Source organism: Pyxicephalus adspersus, chromosome 9 (assembly GCF_032062135.1).
Source record: "Pyxicephalus adspersus chromosome 9, UCB_Pads_2.0, whole genome shotgun sequence".
In the NCBI taxonomy this organism is placed as follows: domain Eukaryota; kingdom Metazoa; phylum Chordata; class Amphibia; order Anura; family Pyxicephalidae; genus Pyxicephalus; species Pyxicephalus adspersus.
Genome location: NC_092866.1, coordinates 43,750,761 through 43,772,584, shown reverse-complemented (window position 1 = coordinate 43,772,584; position 21,824 = coordinate 43,750,761). Strand labels below are relative to the sequence as shown.

The window sequence follows — 21,824 nt, the reverse complement described above, 5'->3', positions numbered from 1 at the left end:
CATTTATCTAAAATTTAGAAACAAATTATTCTACAAATCATCTAGCATACAGTTTATAATTTATTGAATATTCTCTGTACATTTCATTTATTTTAGCATTTTCAGCAGAGTTGGAAAGCTTCCACCGTATAGTATTACAAAAATACAAAAAGTAAAAAAAAAAAAAAAAAAAAAAAAAATATATATATATATATATATATATAATATCCACTTTATTTTTTGGCCTTTTTTTTTTAGAAAGCATTAGGAGAACCCACTATAAACTACATATCCCATCATGCACTGAGTTCCTGCCTTGGTCACTTTGTCACTTATCACAATCTGCAGTGTCGACAGCAGGAAGGCGTTTGTCAGAGGGGTTAATGTGTTTAACATGTTGCAGGCTCAGTTTATTTTAGCATGTGAGTTAACGTGTTTTCCACAATTTAAGTGTACACGCCTGTTGTACCAGTGTACCTACAGAGTGCGGCACTAAAGGGACAATTATGGGACATCAGATATTGGTTCGAGTCGCCAGATGCCAACTGCTGGTCAGCTGCCTCTTCATCCTGGTAATGACATCATTTCTATTATTTCATAACAAGTCCATACTTCTGAATTCTTGCCAAAGTTCAGCTGTGAACTGTATTATTTTATATCTAAGAACTTTCAAAGAAATGATGTGTATAGTAAAAGAATTCTAGCTTTTTAAAATTATTTATATCTGGTATAGGTTATGCATGATGAAGAATATGATATACCATACTTAATATGATATATGTGTTGTCATATGTGATATGTGACATATGAAACAATATACAAAACAGTATGTAAAGGGTTCTAATATTAAAACAGGGAATCTGACATTCCTTCAAATATTCCCTGGTGGGAATCAATTAAAATTTATGATATTTGAGTGTTTTATTATAGCATATTTACTCTTTTAATGTCCAAGTTTATTACAAATCTTTCTGTTTTTATTTTAATTTTTATTTTAATTTTGATAAATACTCATATATATATATATATATATATATATATATATATAAAGCCAAAACTGTGTTTTAACATCCACCATATACATTATTGTATTGCTCACAACCAAACACTATCATGATGTAGGAAGTATCAATAGAAATTTGTCTTTCATTTTCTTACTTTTTTCAGACTGGATGATATTTGTTCTAGGAGTTTATAAATTCATACAAAACTGATACATATAATGTATTGATGTATTTTTGTGGATTTGAAACAATCAGAGACAAGGGGTGTGTTGCTTTCAAAAATTGCCCCTCTTCCCTATCTCAGAAAGTTGGAACACAGATCCAGTGCTATGTACTTTATTTTTATTAGCCTATATTTATATCAATACCATGACTAGCTGTCCCTCAAAGGGGGCCCACAATCTAATGTCCCTGCCATAGTCATATGTCTTTAATATAGTCTAAGGCCAGTTTTTTGGGGGGAAGCCAATTAATCTAACAGCATGTTTTTAGAATGTGAAAAGAAACTGGGTACCCAGAGCAAACCAAGGCAAACAAGAGGAGAACATACAAACTCCATCAGATAGTGCACTGGCCAAGATTCAATGTAAAGCTGCTGCTATGGAGAGGGGAGGGGGAGAATGATGGAGCAGCACCCCGATGTGCGCTCTCCCCCTTCCCTTGCATTGGGATCGTTCGTCGTCCATCGTCCGCGGACCCGGCAGGACGGTCGTTCAGACGATGGACGACGGGCGCTGTACACACGCCAGATTCTCGTCCGATATCGGCCCTGAGCCGATTATCGGGTGAGAACCATTGGACTTGTGTACCTAGCTTTAGAGTGCTAACTTCTAAGTCACCTTGCTGAAAACACCTGTCTACGTGTACAAAAGTCAGCACATTCTGTTAGAATTAAATTGTTTTTTTAAGTAATTAAAAGTGTGTATTTCACAAAACCATAATACAAATTAGTTATAGTTGCACACAAATATTTGGATGTCACATCAAGGTGGCTCTGCAATATTAGTGCCAAAATTGGGATAGTAAAAGAGAACATATAGGGTCTGATTTATTTAAGCTCTCCAAGGCTGGAGAGGATACATTTTCATCAGTGAAGCTGGGTAATCCAGCACACCTGGAATGGATTTCTTAAAGTATTTTGCTATTTGTTAGCAAAAATTTGCAATCCTAGACCAGATTCATTACATATTTTTTGAATCAGCCAGGTTCACTGATAAAAGTGTATCCTCTCCAGCCTTTGAGAGCTTTTATAAATCAGGCCCATAGGGAAAACATGGATCTCTTGTACCTTTATGGAGGTCTGGTTTGACAGGTGTATGCTCTGTTTATGTAGATTAGAATAGGAGCTGCACTTTGCAGGGTATGTGGCTTCCACATATTGTAGTCGTGCAAACTTATGCAACTAAAATTGCTGCTTTTAATAAAATATGAGAATGAGAAAAATGAGAGAAGTTTTATTAGATCTATTTTTTAGTAAGGCTAATGTCTCAAAGTCAACTCCAATACTAGCGATGCATCACCCAGCAGTAGAGTCACACAGGACAGGTTTCTTCTTACCTGTATGGAATCTGTTTTTGGTTAAGAATGCTGGTAAATCCCCTATACCAGAGATCTCTATTACATAGACTTCTCATGGGTCTGGTTATTTATTGCAGTGATTTGTAACCTGGACAGGATCGCTCTTCTGATATAGCCCTAAATACAATAGGCACAACAACCTCTTTGCCCCATAGCATAAATAATTTTTACTATTTAATGTACACTCTACTGCCAATTTTATGGTGAAGACCATCCAACACTCATTTGACAACAATAATTCATATTTAATTCCATGATTAAAACATCCTTCAATACAGCAGTCTAAAGGAAAATAATGACTTCCAGATTAGAACTTTGCCACTGTAGTGTTCACTTTGTGCATTGTAAAGCAGGAATTTTTTTTTTTTTGGAATATTCCTTTTTTAAATATACCATACAATTCACATAACACATTTGTACTTGTGATATATAAGTATGTATATCTGAACTCTAATTGGAATTTTCTTAAAGCTTCTGGCAGTGGCATTTTGCTTTGTGACGGTTATAACTGTCCTGAGTCCTCACTTCACCATACTCATCGGAGCGTCTCCATCTGGAAGTCATATCAGAGACCTGCACCATGCCAGTAAGTAGAATCGCATGTCTGCCTTATGATTAGTGTATTGAGTCTGGTTTTTTAAAGCTCCCCAAGACTGCTGAATCTAGACAATTCAACGATTCAACAAACCTGGAATAGATTGAAAACATTTACCAACTAAGAGCAAATGATTTTTAAGAAATCCATTACAGGTCTGTTGGATCACCTAGGTTCTCCCATACTGGTCTAACTTTACCAGTCTTGGAGAGATTTAATGAACCTGGCCCATTGGGTAAAGGGTGGAATTGTTCTATCACATCAATCCATGTACCTGAGCATAAAGATCAGCACAATCAAGTTATCAGCTAATCTTTTATATTCAAGGACATCAAACTGAAATTATGATTACCAGTATTAGTTTTTCCATATTATAGCAACGTGTTATAACAAAGAAAATTATTTAAAAGTGGGAAATTAATTATGTTAAAATGTATTCATGCTAAATAGTGGTATTAATCTTCTGTATAATCTTTATTGCTGTTCTCATTAAGGTACATTTTAATTAATTAAAATTAATTACTGTGACATCAGGTTATGATGGGTGTAAATGTTATCAAGACACAGAGAGAAAGAGAAATGAGTAGTAAGAATATAAGAGTGGCAGGTGTCTAAAAAGCTTCTGAAAATGCTAAAAACAAACTGATTTTTTCTGCTATTCTAAAGAAAAGCATTTTTTTGCATTTTTGGAAGTTAGAAGCCCTTTTCTCTGATTTGGTTCTGTTGGTGATGCCTGACTTCTTGAGCTCTACAGTGGTGACAATGATTTGTAAGATTCGTAGCTTGTAGTAGTTAGTCACATTCAATTTGACTTCCTCTGCAATGTTTTGCAGCTTATTCAAATCTCTTTTCAGTTCTATTATCAGAAACATACCCCATCATTAATAGCCACCGAATGCAGGAAGACTAATCCTAATATGAAGAACAGGATCCTATTTGTCATCCCAGTTTCTGGACAATCAAAATTTGTCTTGACCTGTGTGTATATAAGTGTTGGTGTGTGTTCCTGACACTAAACTAAATACCCAGCTGAAAACAGGTTTTGAAAAGGTAATGGTATATAACAGATGATGACTACTACTAGCCATTACATGCCCTGGATAAATGGGAAATTTTGTAAACATAAGATGCACAATTTTAAGACAAAACGTTTGTATAGTGAGCCAAGTAACCATCATATGCCATTGTAACCTAAACGGGTCTGTATACATAAAAAAGTTAGGCTACCCATAACATTTTAGTTAAAGATAAAGCATTTGAGTTAGGTAAAACCTCTAGTGTCCTTTTGTGTCCTGATCTATTCCAATAGAGAGATTCCCTGCCACAATTCTGAACTCTTTTTATGACCACCAGAATATTTCTGTATACCTCTGTGTGCCCCAGCACCTTCTATAGAAGAAAAGAAAACGCCTCCTAATAACCATCACAGCAAACTATAGATATCTTACCATCAAAAACTTCAAATGGTATATGAAACAAGGAATATCCAGCAGCTACCAAGTATTTAAAGTACTGATACTGAGTATTGTAATATCACAATATCCAGACAATAAATCTATAACAACATATATACAGTAATAAAGTCACATAAAATTTTGGCCAACCAGGATGTTGGCAAAGATGATGCAAAGATAAACTCTATTAGCATGCAATGAACATGCAGATCAATAACAGCACATGGTATAAAAATGTAACCTTGTATGAGAATTCTTTGAGATGAGTACAATGAGGATTCTGTAGTGTGGGAGATGAGCCTGGGAGGACAATAGTTTATCTCTATAGATTGCCGTTACAGATGATGCTCAGCAGGAAGTGCCACATAGACAGATTAAAACATAATCTAGCAGTACAGTATACATCATCGCTGATAATACATCTACAATTTCTGCAGACATCTACACAGTGGGAATCTATCTACTACATATAGTATACATATATACATAAGTACTTATCTGAATGGGCACTTTAAGATAACCAAAAGTGCAGGGGGGGAGAGGGGAAATGATCTCAAGTTGTTATATTTATTTTTTTCTTTTTATTGTAGGTTTATATGTTTTCTAAATACAGTATATATAAATCTAAAACAAATAATAATAAAACTATTCATATAAATAGTTGGAGGGAGTGGTATAAGGTAGGATAAGAAAAAGCTGGAGAAGGGCTTTAAATTTGCAGCTTTCAATAAAATACAATCATAGTAATAAAGCAAAATTAAAAACTTGAAAAGTTGTAATCAGGCAGGCAATAAAAGTATACTGTCTGATTGCTGTCTTATGATAAAAATATGCTTTTTAAAGTATTTCTTGTTGTGATATGACTACTGTTTCCCAGGTGTGTTGCTGCATTGTCATCTTGTTGCATGCACCCATCATGGAAACTTCCATCAGCCATGCCGACATGCATTGCACACTAATGGTCCACTTTTTGACATAAAGGCTCTTCTGTGTGGGATCCTCTCCTCCTCCTGTGTCAATATATCTGTCTGTCATTTGCAACCCGTATTTAATGTACAGAGCTGCGTAATTTGTTGGAGCTATATAAATACTGTTTAATAATAACAATAATAATATCAGATGAAGCTGATCTAGGTAAATGGCATGCATCCAACAGATATAGAAATTAATGTAGATAGGAAGCATGTAAAAGTTTACAGGAGATAGACAGCACAGTGATAGAAAAAGTAAAACAATATTTTAAATATAACAAAAAGTGCAATTAGGGTTTTGATCTGCATTTACAAATATTTGATTTCAATACAGATTGTTATATAGTTCAGTAATACCAATTTTCCATCACCTTAAGAATGAAAAAATGTATTCATACATACATACTAAATTACAATAAATTCTTCTTCTTTCTGCAGTGATCCTATATGGCAGCAGTGTCTCTGTATTGCTTCTTCTCACCGTCCTGGTCAGCGTCGCCTCCGTTCATCGAGAATCTCAAACTCTCATGGCAACTGTAAGTAAGCAGAGGAAGTGCGTATGGAGAAGATGCATGATACGCAAATTGGAAAATAGAGACCGATATTATTACCTGCTATTTAAACACATTTCCTGTTCTATGTATAACTCCATTTCCTCCAATTCCTCTCTTTCTTTATTATACAGGTGACGTTGTGAGTGCTGTGTAATGCAAACTAAATAATCTCTCTCTAAAAAATTGTACCATTGGTCTTTGTTAGCATAGCAATCCTTGGATTAAATATTTTGTATTATGAGTATATCTAAATGTTCTAGATTTGAAGAGTGGCAATTAGTAATGATGAAGTTGGGTAACTTCTTATTGGTCATTTTCTAATTATCTGATATATTTTCATGAAGAGATCTGTCTTATCTGCAGAGAATAACACAAATTAAGAGTCCAAATAATCATAATCATTTGTAAGATCCCCAGTTGATTACATAAATCTGTTTGCCCAAGTTCAGCCAATATATATATATTTATACTGTATGTGTGTGTGTGTATATATATATATATATATATATGTTTAGCGTCATATATATATATATATATATATATATATATATTTGTGTGTGAGTGTACAATGAATATATAGTATTTAAAATAACCCATCACAACACACATTAATTATTCTCCACCTTCATAGGTGCAAACATTTTCATTGCTACACTAGATCCTTTTGTATTACATTTGTCTTCTCAGGCTTTTATGGGCTACAAGGCACGCTTTTTTGGTATACAGTGTATTACTAATTTATTACAGCAATGCCTAAGTTCTGTTTAGATCCATGGATCATTTATCGATTGCTTCTTTTAAAGTATATTTAAAAAGAAATGTATCAAAACAATACAATCCTAAATAAAGTAATAATTGAATTGATGTGTTGGAATTTTGAACAATTTGGATAAACGGTGAAATACAAAAAAGGAAGACCAAAATAATAACTAGTAAATAAACCCCTTGGAGTATTTGATGCTTTGGTGAATATTACTGTCTATAAAGATAACATCTGGTAAATGGTGCTGCCCTCTACTGGTTCTGTATAGTTCTGCTCCATAGAAAAAGTATTTGTAAAAGTTATTCAATTTTATATCAGGCAAGCACATAGGTAACTTTGATCGTTCTAAATTATATTCACTCCCTTAAATTCAACAGTCAAAAAATCATAAAGTAATACTGTAGGGGCTAATTATAGGACAATTATTAACACCTATAATTAACCACCTAAAACCAAATCCTAACTTTAACCCTACAAATTACACTTAATTTTCAAGTTGTAACTCCTAAATTGAACCCTTAACACAATCAAAAGACTGATTTGTAAAGCAATACAGGCTTGATTTTCCAGTTTTGTGTATTCAAACCTGAATGACCTCATCACAATATACTTCCTCCAGGTTTCATACTACTTTCAGAACACGAAAACAAACATCAAAGCTACAAATGGCGAGGGGCCAGACTAATCACACTGGCAGACTGGAAAAGTGGCAAATTTGGGCATTTTATTGTGCATGGGAATGTTTTACTGTCATTGTGAGGTGTGAGTGGCTCTGTGCCCCCTATGCCAGCATTGCCATAGGCTATGGAGAAACTCTTCTATGATAAGTACTCTATCTAAAGCCATGCTAGGTTTTCATGGTAAGGAATCAGGACCCCTAATAGTCCTAATGTCTTCTGTCTGTGCCCCCATAGGGAGAATTACTCTTTATTCACATAAAACATGAATAGAGTGGACCTCCTAAAATGGGGCAACTTCTAATGGCAACTGAAGAACGGATTTCTCTCAATTTAGAGGGATTTCATTTAATGCCAATTCTGCCTGGTTAGAGAGTAAAGTAGTTTTACTCATTCACTAATTTATCAAAAATAAAAAATGGGTTTGAATATGTTTTGAGGGCATACTAATACAAAACAGTTCCATCCAGATATATTATTGTGCCTTAACTTTTATCACATTTACTGGTCATTAAATGCTATGGCTCCTTTCAATGTATAGCAGCTTTAGCTTTATTCTGACCTAGGTAGATAAGGACAAGTGTCAGATTCCTTAAATTCCATATGAGGGTATTAGGCTGAAATCCTTGTCTGCAGCACATGGGATGTGTGCAGAAATGTGCCAAATCACCTTTATTGGTGAATCCCAGATAAATAAATGATTTACCCGTCAAAATATTTGCTTTGATGTTATGGATGCTGGTGGTTATGATGATACTAAGACCTGTATTTCTAATTATTATTAATTTTATTATTATTATTAATAATAATAATAATAATAATAATAATAATAATAAACAAGATTTATATAGTGCCAACATATTACACAGTGCTAAAAATAGGATATCCAGATTCTGGGTATAAAGGTTTGTAAAGCTTTGCTGTGCAAATATGTTCTAAATATATGACCAATCCTAAACTGGATCAGGGATTTATTAATTTAGGTTTTTATAAGCATGCTACTTAGAAATTTTCTTTTTGCATTAAATTGAGCTTTTCACTCTTCCACAACAAGTGACTGTAATATGCAGTTTGGCCAGCAGGTGTCACTACTATATACTACATAAATTTGTGGCTGTCTTAGGAAATTCTGAACTATAAATTGAATGTTATTTTTAACCAAGGGTCTCTTCCTTTTTGCAGGCCTTCATTGGGTTTGGCTTCCTGTTCTGTATATTGATGGCTGGATTAACCTGGACCCAAGAATGTAAAAGCCAGGTAGATTGATCGTTCTGTCCATATCATACACGCTGTCTTTCCTTATACATAAGTCCGATATGTGTGGAGACGCAAGTATTGCATATCTAAAACTTTAGAAAAAATTACATAGTTTCAATGAGATTATAAATATATATTTAAAAGATATAGATTTGTTGGCAGGCCATATAAGCAGGGGTACAAATGTTCCCTTTGCAGCCAGAGCTGCTGTAAATGTCATTCTTCTTTAAAGCTTAATTTTGTAAACGTGGGAAAAATCTAGGTTTCAAAAAAGGAATGTGACAAAAATGTTTAAGTATAGGTTTTATGAAACACATTATGGCCCATGGTTAGATTAACATGATGAGCTCCATTTACTATGGACGCTAATAATGACTACAGTGTATTTCTATTTTATATATTCATTCTTAATTTTTAGATTTCTTTATATAATCCAATAAAATAATGTTATTGTATAAATATATATATATATATATATATATATATATATATAAATTGTATGAAAATAGCTACAATTGTAAACCTGATTCCAATAATAATTTATTGGTTGTTTGGCTATTGGTTGTGTGCACGGCCTGCTAAGTGGGAGAATTGCCCATACACGGCCCCCAAGTTCCTGGGTCTGAACAAAGATGGGGCTATCCTTGAGGAAAAAAAAACAAATACAGGTAGTTCCCGAGTTAAGGACATCCGACATACGGACGACTCCTACATACGAACGGGCTTTCCTGCTTGCTCTTGTGCAGAGTGCAGAAATTTTTTGCTAAACACAGCTGAGGTTCTGGGTGATTTTAAGAGCTGAGCTGATCTATAGCATCTTGTAACTTTAATGACCAAGACAAACTCTGCATTTGTTTCTTTTTGCATATCAAAGCACAGCTTGCTCCAGAAGGTATTGAATGTCTAGGCTCCATAAAGTTTTTTTTTTGCTTTATTAATAACTCACAGTGAGGATTTTATACAGTAACTGACACTACGCTGCCTAATATTATGTTGAGACAAACATCAGTCTTGATTGCATTTATTAAAATAATGTACCTGTTCCGACTTACATACAAATTGAACTTAAGAACAAACCTATAGTCCTTATCTTGTATGTAACCTGGGGACTTACTGTAAAGGCATTGTCAGATGGGGTATTGTGACTTCTCTTCTGAGGGGTTACAAATACTTTCTAGATTTTGCAGGAATTTTATTCATCCTATTCTCATGCCCCAAAAGGCTCCTTTTCTGTGCCATTGCAGCTTCTTCTCTAAGACCCACTGTGCTGGTTCTGACATCATTCCCTATGGTGCAGGACCCTTAGGCCTGCATTGTAAGTAAGGATGCCAGGGGTCCACCTACAGCTCAGAGTGTTGGAGAGAAGGGAAGCATACCGGCTGCTACGGGAAAATCAGATAAAGAAAGTTAAAGCCCTCTTTACTTGTCCATTAGACCTGAATTAGTATTTAGTGCCCCGCTGCAAAAGTACAATAAACATTTTCCTTGACTTCAGCTTTAAAGTGTATGTAAACCTTAAATCCCAGTTAGATGTAATAGGTTGCTCAATGACCAATGGAATATATGGCAGACTGACAAGGCTGTTGATAACTGAATGACAGCGACTTGTCAGCTTGAATGTGCGTTCATTCATTTAGTTAACCATTTGGCCAGAAGTGTTGTTACTGGAAGAATCTTCCAACAAAAAATATGCAATAGATTCACATGGTGCCAAACAAACAAAAAAAGATCTTGGGTTTAAATACTCTTTAAATTAATGGTATAAATGAAAGATTACTGGGGGTGGTGGCAGCTGTTTATATTTAGTCATTTCTTATTGAAGTCTCATGGAGTTGGGAACAGTTACAAATGCTAAGCATTCCCCCGGGACTCTATAATATTACTGTATGGTTACTAGAATGCTGGAGAGACTTCAAATTAGTACTTCAGCTGTGATGGTGTCAGCAAGAAGAAGAGAAGCTGCCAGACAAAGGGCTCATTTATAAATCGGGTGTACAGTACACTCGTGCCACTTGAGTCGTGTCTCTATGAGCAAGCCATCTGCTCCGATGGTACTCCTCATTCAATGTGACATGTCATTCCTGTGCATGTACATCTCCAAACTGAAGTTCTCTGCAAGAGGATATTAAAGCAACGCTGCACAAAATACATATTAATAGTATTATTATTGTTATTATTAATAAACAGGATTTTTATAGCGCCAACATATTACGCAGCGTTGTACATTAAATAGGGGTTGCAAATGACAGATGAATACAGACACTGACACAGGAGCCTGCCCCGAAGAGCTTACAATCTAGAACAGCACAGTAGTACACAACAGTGACATTGGGGTTGATGGTGGGATCCACCATACATAATGCGAGATACAGGAGATAGACGTGTCAGTTTCAGAATCGGGCAATGATTCCATTTTACTCGAGGGATGCTTACATTTGCTGATGGTGGGCAATATACAATAAGTATTTACTCTTTTGTTTATAGGTACAAATGCTCTATCGTTTCCTTTTTCTGACCGTGTTTTCAAGGGGTAACTTACCCTTAAACAAATTTTTTAATTTTGAAAGCTGGTGGGTTGACTCACTTACTAAATTTTTTACCTCTTGGGGATCTACCAGCATCTGTGTGATGCAAGATGATTGATTGTGCTGCCTGATTGTGTTTAAATGATTGGATTATTTAGGTACATCCTATAATACCAAATCTCATGTATAGGATATAACTACGTTGTGTTACGCAATTGAGTAGATATCCTATGCCTTCCCATGCCATCTGAACAAGAGATGGGGGTTGCGGGCGTCACCAGGGCAAAGAGCCTTCCCCACCGTAATAAAAAAAAGTGTTTTTGTCATTGGAGAATTTTCCTATTCAAAAGAATTCTCCCTAAAAGGAACACTGACTGAGACTGATTTAATAAAACTCTTCATAACCGGAGAAGACAGACTATCACAGGAGAGAAAACTTGGAATGTATTTCCTAAAAAACATTTGCTGTTAGTTGGCAAATAGTTTAAATCCTGAACCAGATCCATTCCAGGTTTGCTGGTTCACCCAGGTCCTCCCATAATAGTCTATCATCTTTATTAAATCAGGCCTATAGAGATCATTTACCTTCCATTGCTTAAGCAGTGCCATACCTGGAAGATGAATTGTAAAGTGCAAATCTTAGCAGGCAGTTGTGGCACCCGGAGAACAATTGAAGCCATTTTTAGTTACATAACTCTCAATAAACTTAATAAGCATCATTTAATTCCCCCTGTTTCCTGCTTACAACAAAAACTAGAAATTAAAACTTCTCAGGGATCTGTTTTTAGGCCTAGAATGATTTCTTACTTGGTAAGTGAAATGGTTCCCAGGAGCTGGGTGACTGGTTTGGTAAAGTTATGAGGTTGTGGTTAACCAGTGTGGTGAACCCTAGAGATGCCTATTTATTTGCTGCTTATGTACAGTGACCGCCAACCATAGGGACAGCAGAGCTAAATACATACAGAGGAGTGCCCCATGAAAATCTATTTGCATTGTAAAGGATAGCAGTACTTTAAATTATTTAAAATGTTATGCATAGACAAAACATTTTTTGTTACTTTTGCATAGTATACAGGTAGACAGAGAAGTGCTACTTTTCCAAGGATTTTCAATTATTACTCCCACTATGGCAGTAAGCATGCTGTGTCTTCTGTGCTGTAGCAATGGAGGACAAGGCACAAGAGACAAGTTGGAATGGGACACAGACATCTACAATTGTCCAAAAGCTGCAATGATGTAAATAAGGGGTTTATAAAGGTGAATATAATACCAACTCTATAAGGGAGTTCTAGTTTAAATCTTTACTAACTCAACATTGTCTCTTTAATAAAGAGAAAAGTTTGGGGCTCCATTACAGTATGTTTATTGTCTTGTACTTCGCTGTGTTTCCAACGCAATCATTTAATCTTTTATTCTTGATGAAAGCACAATATACGCTCTAATATACAGCAGCACATTCATTGCTATATGCATATAATACAAGGTGCCTTTAAGGTAAACCTATAGAATGTACAAGAATATATTCTCAACTAACTAAGCTTAATTGAGTAAAGGAATGTTTGCAGTTCACTTAGAAAGGTGACTTATTACTCGGCAGGGATAATATATTTAGCTTAGTGAATGATGTAGTCCCCTACTTACTATAGCAGTCTATACATGATATAATAAATATTATATTTAAAAATAATTCTTTACATGTGATTGGATATCCTTTGCAAACTTAAATTTTACCAAATTTAGGGCAGACCTGACTCAGGATTAGGTGTTTTGGTGCAGCTCACAGCAGATGGCCTCTTGACGCTCGTTTGTCTTACACCGTAGCACCAGATCAACATTTTACAGATGGTGGCAGTGAGCAGTACAATACTGCTTACTGACATCCTCAGTCATTCTCTATGGGGCTGGCACAGGGAGAAGCTACTGGTAGAGTCTCCCTGGCGGCAACCATTCACTAATGGGCATGATGAAGCAGTTACCGCACCGCAACCTCATAGCCAGGCTGAAAATATCCCCACTAATCTAAGTGAATTATCTCTTGTTTAGTTTAGCTTTGGTAAATGAACAGCCTAATCTTCTTTAGTGAATCAACCCTATATTATGATGACCCGCCTACACCTACATTAGAAGATAGATGCAGGAAGAGATCAAGTTATGATATACTCACAAGCCACATCTATCTATTATTTAATCAGCACCATTCTGAATTAAAATACACATTATGGCTTATGTACATTCTACACAAGTGTTTATACAGAATGCTCCACAAACCCTCTATCTGCAAGGTTAAACCAATTTTGTAAATGGAACGGAGTGATGACACATATTTGACATTCTTTATGCAGATTTGGCATTTGTGGGAGCTCACTTCTGGCTGCATAATATATGTAACTATCTTTTTTTTCAGGTTGAAGCTTCTTTTCTAGACGTGTATGATAATATCTATGATCAGGTTCTTAGAAGGGCTAATGAAGAGGCACGGAAGCAGCTTGTACAAACACACGATATAGTAAGCATGTTCTCAAAATTAGAAGTATAAACCTTACACTAATTGCTAGAAATGGCACCAGTTATGCAAATCGGGAAAAGTAGCGGTATTCGTTCAACTACTTTCTTGTTTGCTTCTAGGTTTCTTCTTCTTCATTTTTACAGCTTCTATTAAAAGCAGAGGCCAATAATGATGTTATGTTCTTAGTTTCAGTGCTGTGGAAAGACTGGGGGACATCTGAATCTACCTGACAACCACAATTTTTGCAAGAGCAGAAAAGAAGAACAAGTATGTCCAATTTTCTACTAAGAACTACTGTTGACAAAGTAGTGGCTCAGAAATAGTTATATGCTATTTACATCCAAGTAAAAATACCTATTTAGGGGTACCCAACCCCACTGACAGGGCCGTGAGAGCACAGAGACAAGCGGTGATCCATGACTCAGGAGAAGGACCCCGCTTGGGGGAGCACACCGGCCAGAGCCGCGGACCATGTCTACCGTATGCATTGCAGGCTCAGGGCGGTGGGCCAGTTGAGTCTATAGAGACAACCAGCCCACTCTCCCATCACAGGCTTAGATGTTCTTCCCCTTTGAGAGACACATGGCTCCCCATGCTGTCAGGAGTCCATACATTTAGTGGCCCACGAGCTCCAAAAGGTTGGGGACCACTGGTCTAACAGACACCTATGGATGTTGCTTACCCAGCCTTCTCGAAGGCAAAATAATGCTGAATAGGCAATGTCATAATTTAGCAAAAGAGCGAATGGAAAGGTTCAGATAGGTGTTCGAATCCTGCATGTAGTCCACTGCCTGTTAAAGAAACTTTGGGTGTCATTAGGAAAGCTGTAAAAATGTCAGGAAAGCATAGACTTGTCCTTCATTTGTCATCCAGAAACTATTTTTCTAGCTCTTCTGATGTAGGAAGTACACAGGAAGGATCCTTATGGGGAAGGATGCAACGAATGCTACCATATTAAACCGGAGGAGTGCTAAAATAGATAAAATTACTTTATTTTGAATAGTCTTTTGGAACGTCCATTAGAAAAGGCCTTAAACTTTCACCCAGTTATTGGGATATTTGTAGTCAATTAGCAGTGTATAATCTAGCCAATATATACTGTGTATATATATAAATAAATATATATATATATATATATATATATGAAACAGAAGATGCAGAGATTGGGAAAATAAAAGAAGTTTACAAAAGACTAGAATATTTATATACTATTGGAAGAGAGCATACAGAAATTCTATTTCAATGGTTTTTAAAAGAATTTCAAAATTAAACTCTTAATATTTCAAGCTCAATATTGGAAAAACCTAATTTTTTTTGTAGATGGACTAGTAAACCATTAGAGCGTCTTGATTTCTACCGTCTAGGGCCCTATTGCAAAATCTGACCTCACTTCTTTTCTATTGGAGTATCACAGATACAGAAAGTAATAAAAATTCTATCCAATAAATTCTATCCAAAAAAGTAGCGACACTTTCATAATTAACATAGTAAAGGTTTAGGGCCCGTTTTGTATTTTTTGCTTCGAGTCCTTGTCCTGCTCCAATATTTATTGTTCTAATGTTGGCAGTTAGGGAACCCCCCCATTACATTAGATGTAAATACACACATATAAGTAACAAATAAGACAGAGGTTTTAGTCCTATCCTAATCTTTCCAAAGTTGAACAGAAGGTTTGGGCTAGAGTTCCGCTTTTAAATGGCGATGTGCACACATTCGTGATAGACATATTTTCATACAATAACAAATAAAAAGACAGAGAAGAAAAGAGCTACGTGTTGCAATGTATAGAAACAGATACTGCCTTTTATTATATTACATATTGGCTGGCACAGAGGTTAGATAGGTTCCAGCTCCACATGTACAATACTCCATCACCTTAAACTGGGTACCTCTCCTGCATCTTCATCAGCCCAGCTTTAAAAGTATTGACAACAGGGGTATATTCAATAAAGGAGGAAAGAATAAAAAAGTAGAGCACGTGAACCTGACTTCAGAACAAAATACCATATAAGATAGGAAGTGACTTCTCCATATCATGGTATGGCAATAATAGATTAATGAAGATAGTAAGACTACCATGTGGGTTGGTTTATAAATGCATTTTCAATTTCAATAAATGTATGACAAATACTTACTTCTCTCTATTTTTTACAGGACTGTGTCTCAACAATATCTAGTTCTTTGCACATACATTTACACTGGGTTAGACTGTTGCTGCTTCTGTCCCTAGGATTTACGGTAGGTTCTGCACCATGCTTGGTAGCTTCAACTTGGACACACCATAATGTTTTGTAGTGAAACTATATACTTAAACATTCTTAAATTTACTATAACAAACTGATTGTGATGGATCAATAAATAACTTGTAGTACCACCAACATTTTCATTTTTAAATGTACATTTGTATTTTTTTATTTTAATTCTGTTTTTTGGAAACGTCTCCAAATATTGAAAAGTGTCTCTGATATTGATTGTCAAAGAATATGTTAGGAAGTATGACATTTGTGAAACCACCTTGTTATTGCTACAAAAAAAACATTCTTGGTGTCAGGAAGTCTGCATAGGCATTAATCTTTTTGTTTACTTGGCCGAAGGCATTTATCATTGTCAAGTCAGACGATAATACAAAAATTAGGCAATATCTGTGGAAGACAAATGTTGTCAAAGGCTCTGCACCCCAGTTATAATTAGTTGTTCAAAATGCCTCTTGCAGGTTGTCCTCTCTCCAAAATGTATTATTTACTGTTGTTAAAAGAATGTCTCTTTTCTTTAAAGCAAATCTAAACCTTTCTGTATTTACTAGTCCCCATTCAGTCTCAGGGCCCACTTTATTCTTTCTTCTTCCTCCTTGTGATATTTAGCCATCTTTATTGTGTTTGTGCAGTTGACCTTTTTTGACAGTTCCTCAGTGTGATCAGACAGGTAACAAGATATATTGCAGAAGGGACATTGCCTGTCTCTTTAAGTGATAATGACATGCCTGATTGAACATTTTAAAAGTGGAACTTCAGTTCTTTAGTAGGAAAACTGCCTGACATGTAGGACTGATGGTCCTAAAAACCCATATTGAACTATTTCTTTGTTAAGATAGCATTTTGTCTTTACAATGTATAGACATTTGCATTCCTCGCTGCACTGCAATACCAAGTTATTTCAATTGTGTTTGGGTGTTCAGTCTTTTATATGTTCAGGCTCTTGCTGGGCTTGAAAGACAGAGGAATGCAATGTTTATTGAAAATCCTTCTGTGTTTTTCTGACACTTCAGCCACATATGGGATCACTATATTAGTGAGAGAATGCAATGGTCGGCTTCTTACACTCCAGGCTCTGGAATTTTTACTGATGCTGGAGCTGAATTAAAAACCAAAGAAAACATTTCATAAGTTGTGGGTTTTTTTCACCTCAGTTTAATTATAAGTTTTTACTTGAGCTTCCATTGGGCTTTAAATGTAAAGCAAAATGTAACTGTATGTAGCTAGTATAAGAATGTTTATTCAAACATAAGATACATCAAAAAGAAAATCGTCTGTTTAATAGTTGCTGTGAGTTTCTATTTTGGTATCCCGCTTTTACACGTAACTTTGGTATATGGGAGAGAGATACAATAGATATAATATCAGTTCAGGAACCTTAAACTTCTTTTGTTAAGTACAGTAGACTCTTGACTATCTGGCCTTAAGTGGCAGCAGGGTAGGCTGAATAACAAAAAAGCTGGATAGTCCGGAATTCCAATATTAAAGTACAATACTCACCTCCACACACAGGCAGTGTTCCTCTCTCCGCACCTGCGGACATCTGCTAACAGTTCCGGAGAGCAGGCAGCAGGGACGTCTCAACGAGCACCATTTAGGAGGATCGTGCCGCTCCGGCATTTCAGAATGAAGATTTTTTTTCCGGACTCCGTACTAGGCCGAATAGTATGGAGGCCAGGTAGTCATGGACCAGATAGGCGAGATCCTACTGTACATAAAAGGAGACCAATCATATTCTTAGTTTACTCTAACCTCTCAAAAATAGGAGGAGAATCTGATGAATATTACGGTCACAGATTTTTCTTTAGATTTCATATGGATCTATGCCATAGGGTAGCACATGGGACAAGTTCCCTAGCGAGGTTGTGGTTGATTAACAGTGTTTTAAACCAGCGGTCGCCAACTTTTTGGATCCGCGGACCACTAAAATTACCAGCTCCTGACTGTGCAGGGAGTCGGCTGTCAATCAAAGGGGAGGAACCTCCCCATAATGACATTGTAACACCATAACCCCGCTCACTCTGCCATCGCAGATCTGAGCCTGCAATGGGAGAGTTGGCGGGTTGTTTCATGAAACACAGCCCGCCCACTTCCCTGAGCCAGGGATTTGTACGGGGATGTGGTCGGTGCATCCCCCCAGCGTGGTCCTTCTCCTGATTCCACTCGGGGGTGCACTGGCAAGAGCCATGGACCACCAGAATCTTCTTGCGGACTACCGGTTGGCGGACGCTGTTTTAAACTGTGTTAATGGTGGTTATGAGTTTCATCATTTCATATTCATTGCTCTGTTGAAATTACATTTAATATTCTCTGTAGCCCATCTATTATACAACTGATTCCCAAATAGGAGATGGTTTTTGCAAGGAAATCTTAAACATTTCTTTGTTTAAAAAAAGTGCTCAGAAGGAAAGGAAGAAATGACAAAATAAACAGAGCTTGAGGGAAAGTATTCTTGTGGAACAAAATCCAGGCCAAAGTCTGAAAGACTTCAACTTAGATGTTCAGCTCTGAGGATGTGTGATTAAACATCTGTTACACTGTGCAGCCTTCACAGTCAGTTATTCTTTTTAACTCAGATCTCAGTATTTTTCAGGCCTATGTATTATGACGAGCATTTACCACTGGGGTCAGTGAAAATGAGCCATTTATTTCTGCTCAGATTACCATAGCTGCTGGTGGGTTGGCAGGGGGCTGTAGGAACAAGCCTTATGTAAAAAATATGAAGCATGTTTTTTCTTGAAATCCATGTCTTAAGTGTCGATTAAATTGGATTTCAACCCAAAAGGTAAAGCTGTTCCATTTTATTTGGAGCATCAAGAAAAGGTATTTGGGCAGTACACCCAAAAAACCCTTTGCTTAGCATTGATTGTGAAAAATACCTGGACTCTAAGTTTGCCGGGGCACTTTACCTACAGGGTAGCCCTCACAGCTGCAAATCTGCAGTGTAAGTTGTATTTTATTTTACAGTGTGAATTGTTCTTCTTGGTAGAGGCTTTGACATGAGGAAGCAAAGCCTTGGCTATAACAATACGGCGACCTCCACACCATGACACAATATATAACAAATTATTGTAAGCAAGTGGTGGAAAAAGATCTGTTGCAGGTAGATCGCAGGTGATACTGGTTGCTAGATTTTTGCCCTTTTCCTGTTTTTTTTTTTTTTTTTGACACAGCCTATAGAGTTCAAATCCTTTTTAAGGGACGACTCTGAGTATACTATCTCATTTAGGGTTGCAGCACAAAGTAGCAGTTCTTTTGGGTGACTGCATAAGTAACATTTTACAGGTAAACAGCATCCATAAAATATAATAAATGCACATATAAGAAGAACAAAAAAATATAGACAGGCAGAGTTCTTTTAGGCAAATTTTTAACTGTATTCAGTGATAACTTCTCATAGAATACATTAATTCAATAATGCAAGGTAGTGTTCTCTTAAGCAAGGATCCAATAATCAACAAGTCAAGGTGGTAGACATAGGTAACCTACTTTGTACAGACACAGTGACAACCGTGTTAAAAACCACAAATACCTATACCAGAATCGTTTGCGCTCAGCCAATAAGTCTGACACGTTTCGCCTGAGGGATTTTTCAGGGGTTACTGTATGCTAGCAAAGTAGTCGCATATGTTGAAGGTGGTCTGAATGTTTGCAAAACATACATTGTCATTTTTTGAAGTAAAGAAAAGAAGTACACATACATAATATATACGATATCAAACATGTGTAAGGTAATAAATGCACATCCTATATGAAGATTAATATTATAATGAAATGTTTTGTGACAGGGTCCCGTTTCATTAATGTAGCCTTTATATTCAACTATTGTTACTAAAGTGTTTTTTTATATTGCTTTACCCCGACATTTTCGGTACCCTATAAATGACATGCAATAATAGACAAGGGCAGTAATTCTTCAAGTACACTTACTACCACCACACTTCATTCACATGTCATGTTAACTTAACACTTAAAAATCTAAATTAAGATGCTATAAACATAAGATGGCTGTTGTGCACTACCTGCACTATTGGAAGGATAAGATTATGTATCTCTAGAGCATCAGCAGGTTCAAAGTTATTCTCGTTTTATTAGCACACTTACAGAATGTAGGCATATGTCTTTTCAAGTGGTTGTCTTATAACAGAAGAATGGGGTCCACCATTGCTAGTTGTGTCTGCCAAGTATGTATCATTCACAGTTCTGGAAAAGGCATGTTGTACGAGTGTCAGAACTACTTATCCCTGCATTCAGCAAATCAGGCAGCGTTGAGTTTAAAGGATTAGAATTCAATTCATGGAACCGGCAATCTTATAGGAGAATTCAGTAGTGGCTGCTTATACCAATTTGTCATTTCTGTGGCCCTTTTAAGAGTTGAAACAACTCCTAGCATCTGATCGTTGTCTCATGTCTATCCCAAGCCAAGGGGTATTTCAGTAGGCCTCCAGCTTTCCAAAAATAAGTGTATTGAGGCAAAAATACTTGAGCTATACCCATCATTATTCAAGAAGGGTAACCTGCCAGCTAATGGTATCTTGTTGTGGTATTATAAACTTACAGATCAATGGGACCGATTTACATTTATTGATGACCTTGCTATATTATAAAACCATAGTTTCCATGAGTGGTCCTTACTTTGTATTTCCTGTATCTCTCTACAGGTCTATGGCATGGTGCTTACTTCCTTTCTCTACTTCTCTTTACCGAGAGGAAACATCTGGGGTCGCAGAGGAGAATACAGCCCAAACAATCCTTTAATCTGCCACCCGGGTACTACACAGGATACCCCACTTTCTCAGCTTCTTCCATACCATTCTACACAATAAATGGTTTGTTTTATCTACATTGCCTTCTGTATGAAAATACCTCCAAAAAGGAGTCTCAGTCTCATAGTAGCCCGTTATTTTGAGTATTGTTTTGATATCATGGGTAAGAAACTAGAAGTGGCAATATGGTGCCTCAGTACATCACTTTCACTTTAATTCCAGATATAAAATATGGAGATTTTTTTAGTGCTGCACAGTAACTAGGACCAAAGCCAGAAAAGAAATATATCTTAAAATGCACAGAATGTGAAGGCTGGATAAAAACATATACAGCAACATTCTGCAATACATGTACATGTACAAGCTTCTGCAAGTACAGAGGAATATCTGTTGACTTGCCAGTTGTATGCTCAAATAAAACCCTGAAATTGTAAGAAATTAAGTCAACCCCGTCCAGCTGCCTCCAGAAACCTTCCTCATTGTAATCCAAGATAAGAATTACTATAAAGGGCTCATTCATTGTGTTTGAGATAGCACAGGCAGAATAATTTAGACACAGGACAGTTATGAAATTTTGACAGGATCAACAGGTATTTTTGCACTTATTGAACAAATATAAAATAATGTTTAAATGGTATATTAATCCATAATGGAGTAAGAAAAGTTTATTTTTTGACTTTACATACTTTTTTAGGGTTAGTATATTAGAATAGTATTTAATAGTAAACTAGACCAGTTCTATATAAAGTTAATGGCTTTTTGTATTTTTTTTCTTTTTCTTTTTGTACTTATTCCTGCATAAAATATACAGTAATGTGTACACATCTATAATATTACAACTTCAGATATTTTCTAAACAGATGTTTGTTGTACAATATGGTCTAGTAATACCCTTAACTGTATGTTTTATTATTTTTTTAATAAACAATTATTGTAAAAAAAA

General features: G+C 36.1%; 1 protein-coding gene across 1 annotated transcript; it reads left to right on the top strand.

Annotated features, from left to right (window-relative positions):
* The first annotated feature begins 307 nt into the window (after nucleotides 1-307).
* On the top strand, nucleotides 308-21,824 carry TSPAN32 (tetraspanin 32). The gene is made up of 8 exons (XM_072421730.1): nucleotides 308-551; nucleotides 3,033-3,147; nucleotides 6,020-6,117; nucleotides 8,758-8,832; nucleotides 13,762-13,863; nucleotides 14,050-14,130; nucleotides 16,018-16,101; nucleotides 20,777-21,824. The coding sequence occupies exons 1-8, from the start codon at nucleotides 486-488 to the stop codon at nucleotides 20,939-20,941; spliced, it is 786 nt and encodes a 261-aa protein (XP_072277831.1). The 5' UTR covers nucleotides 308-485; the 3' UTR covers nucleotides 20,942-21,824.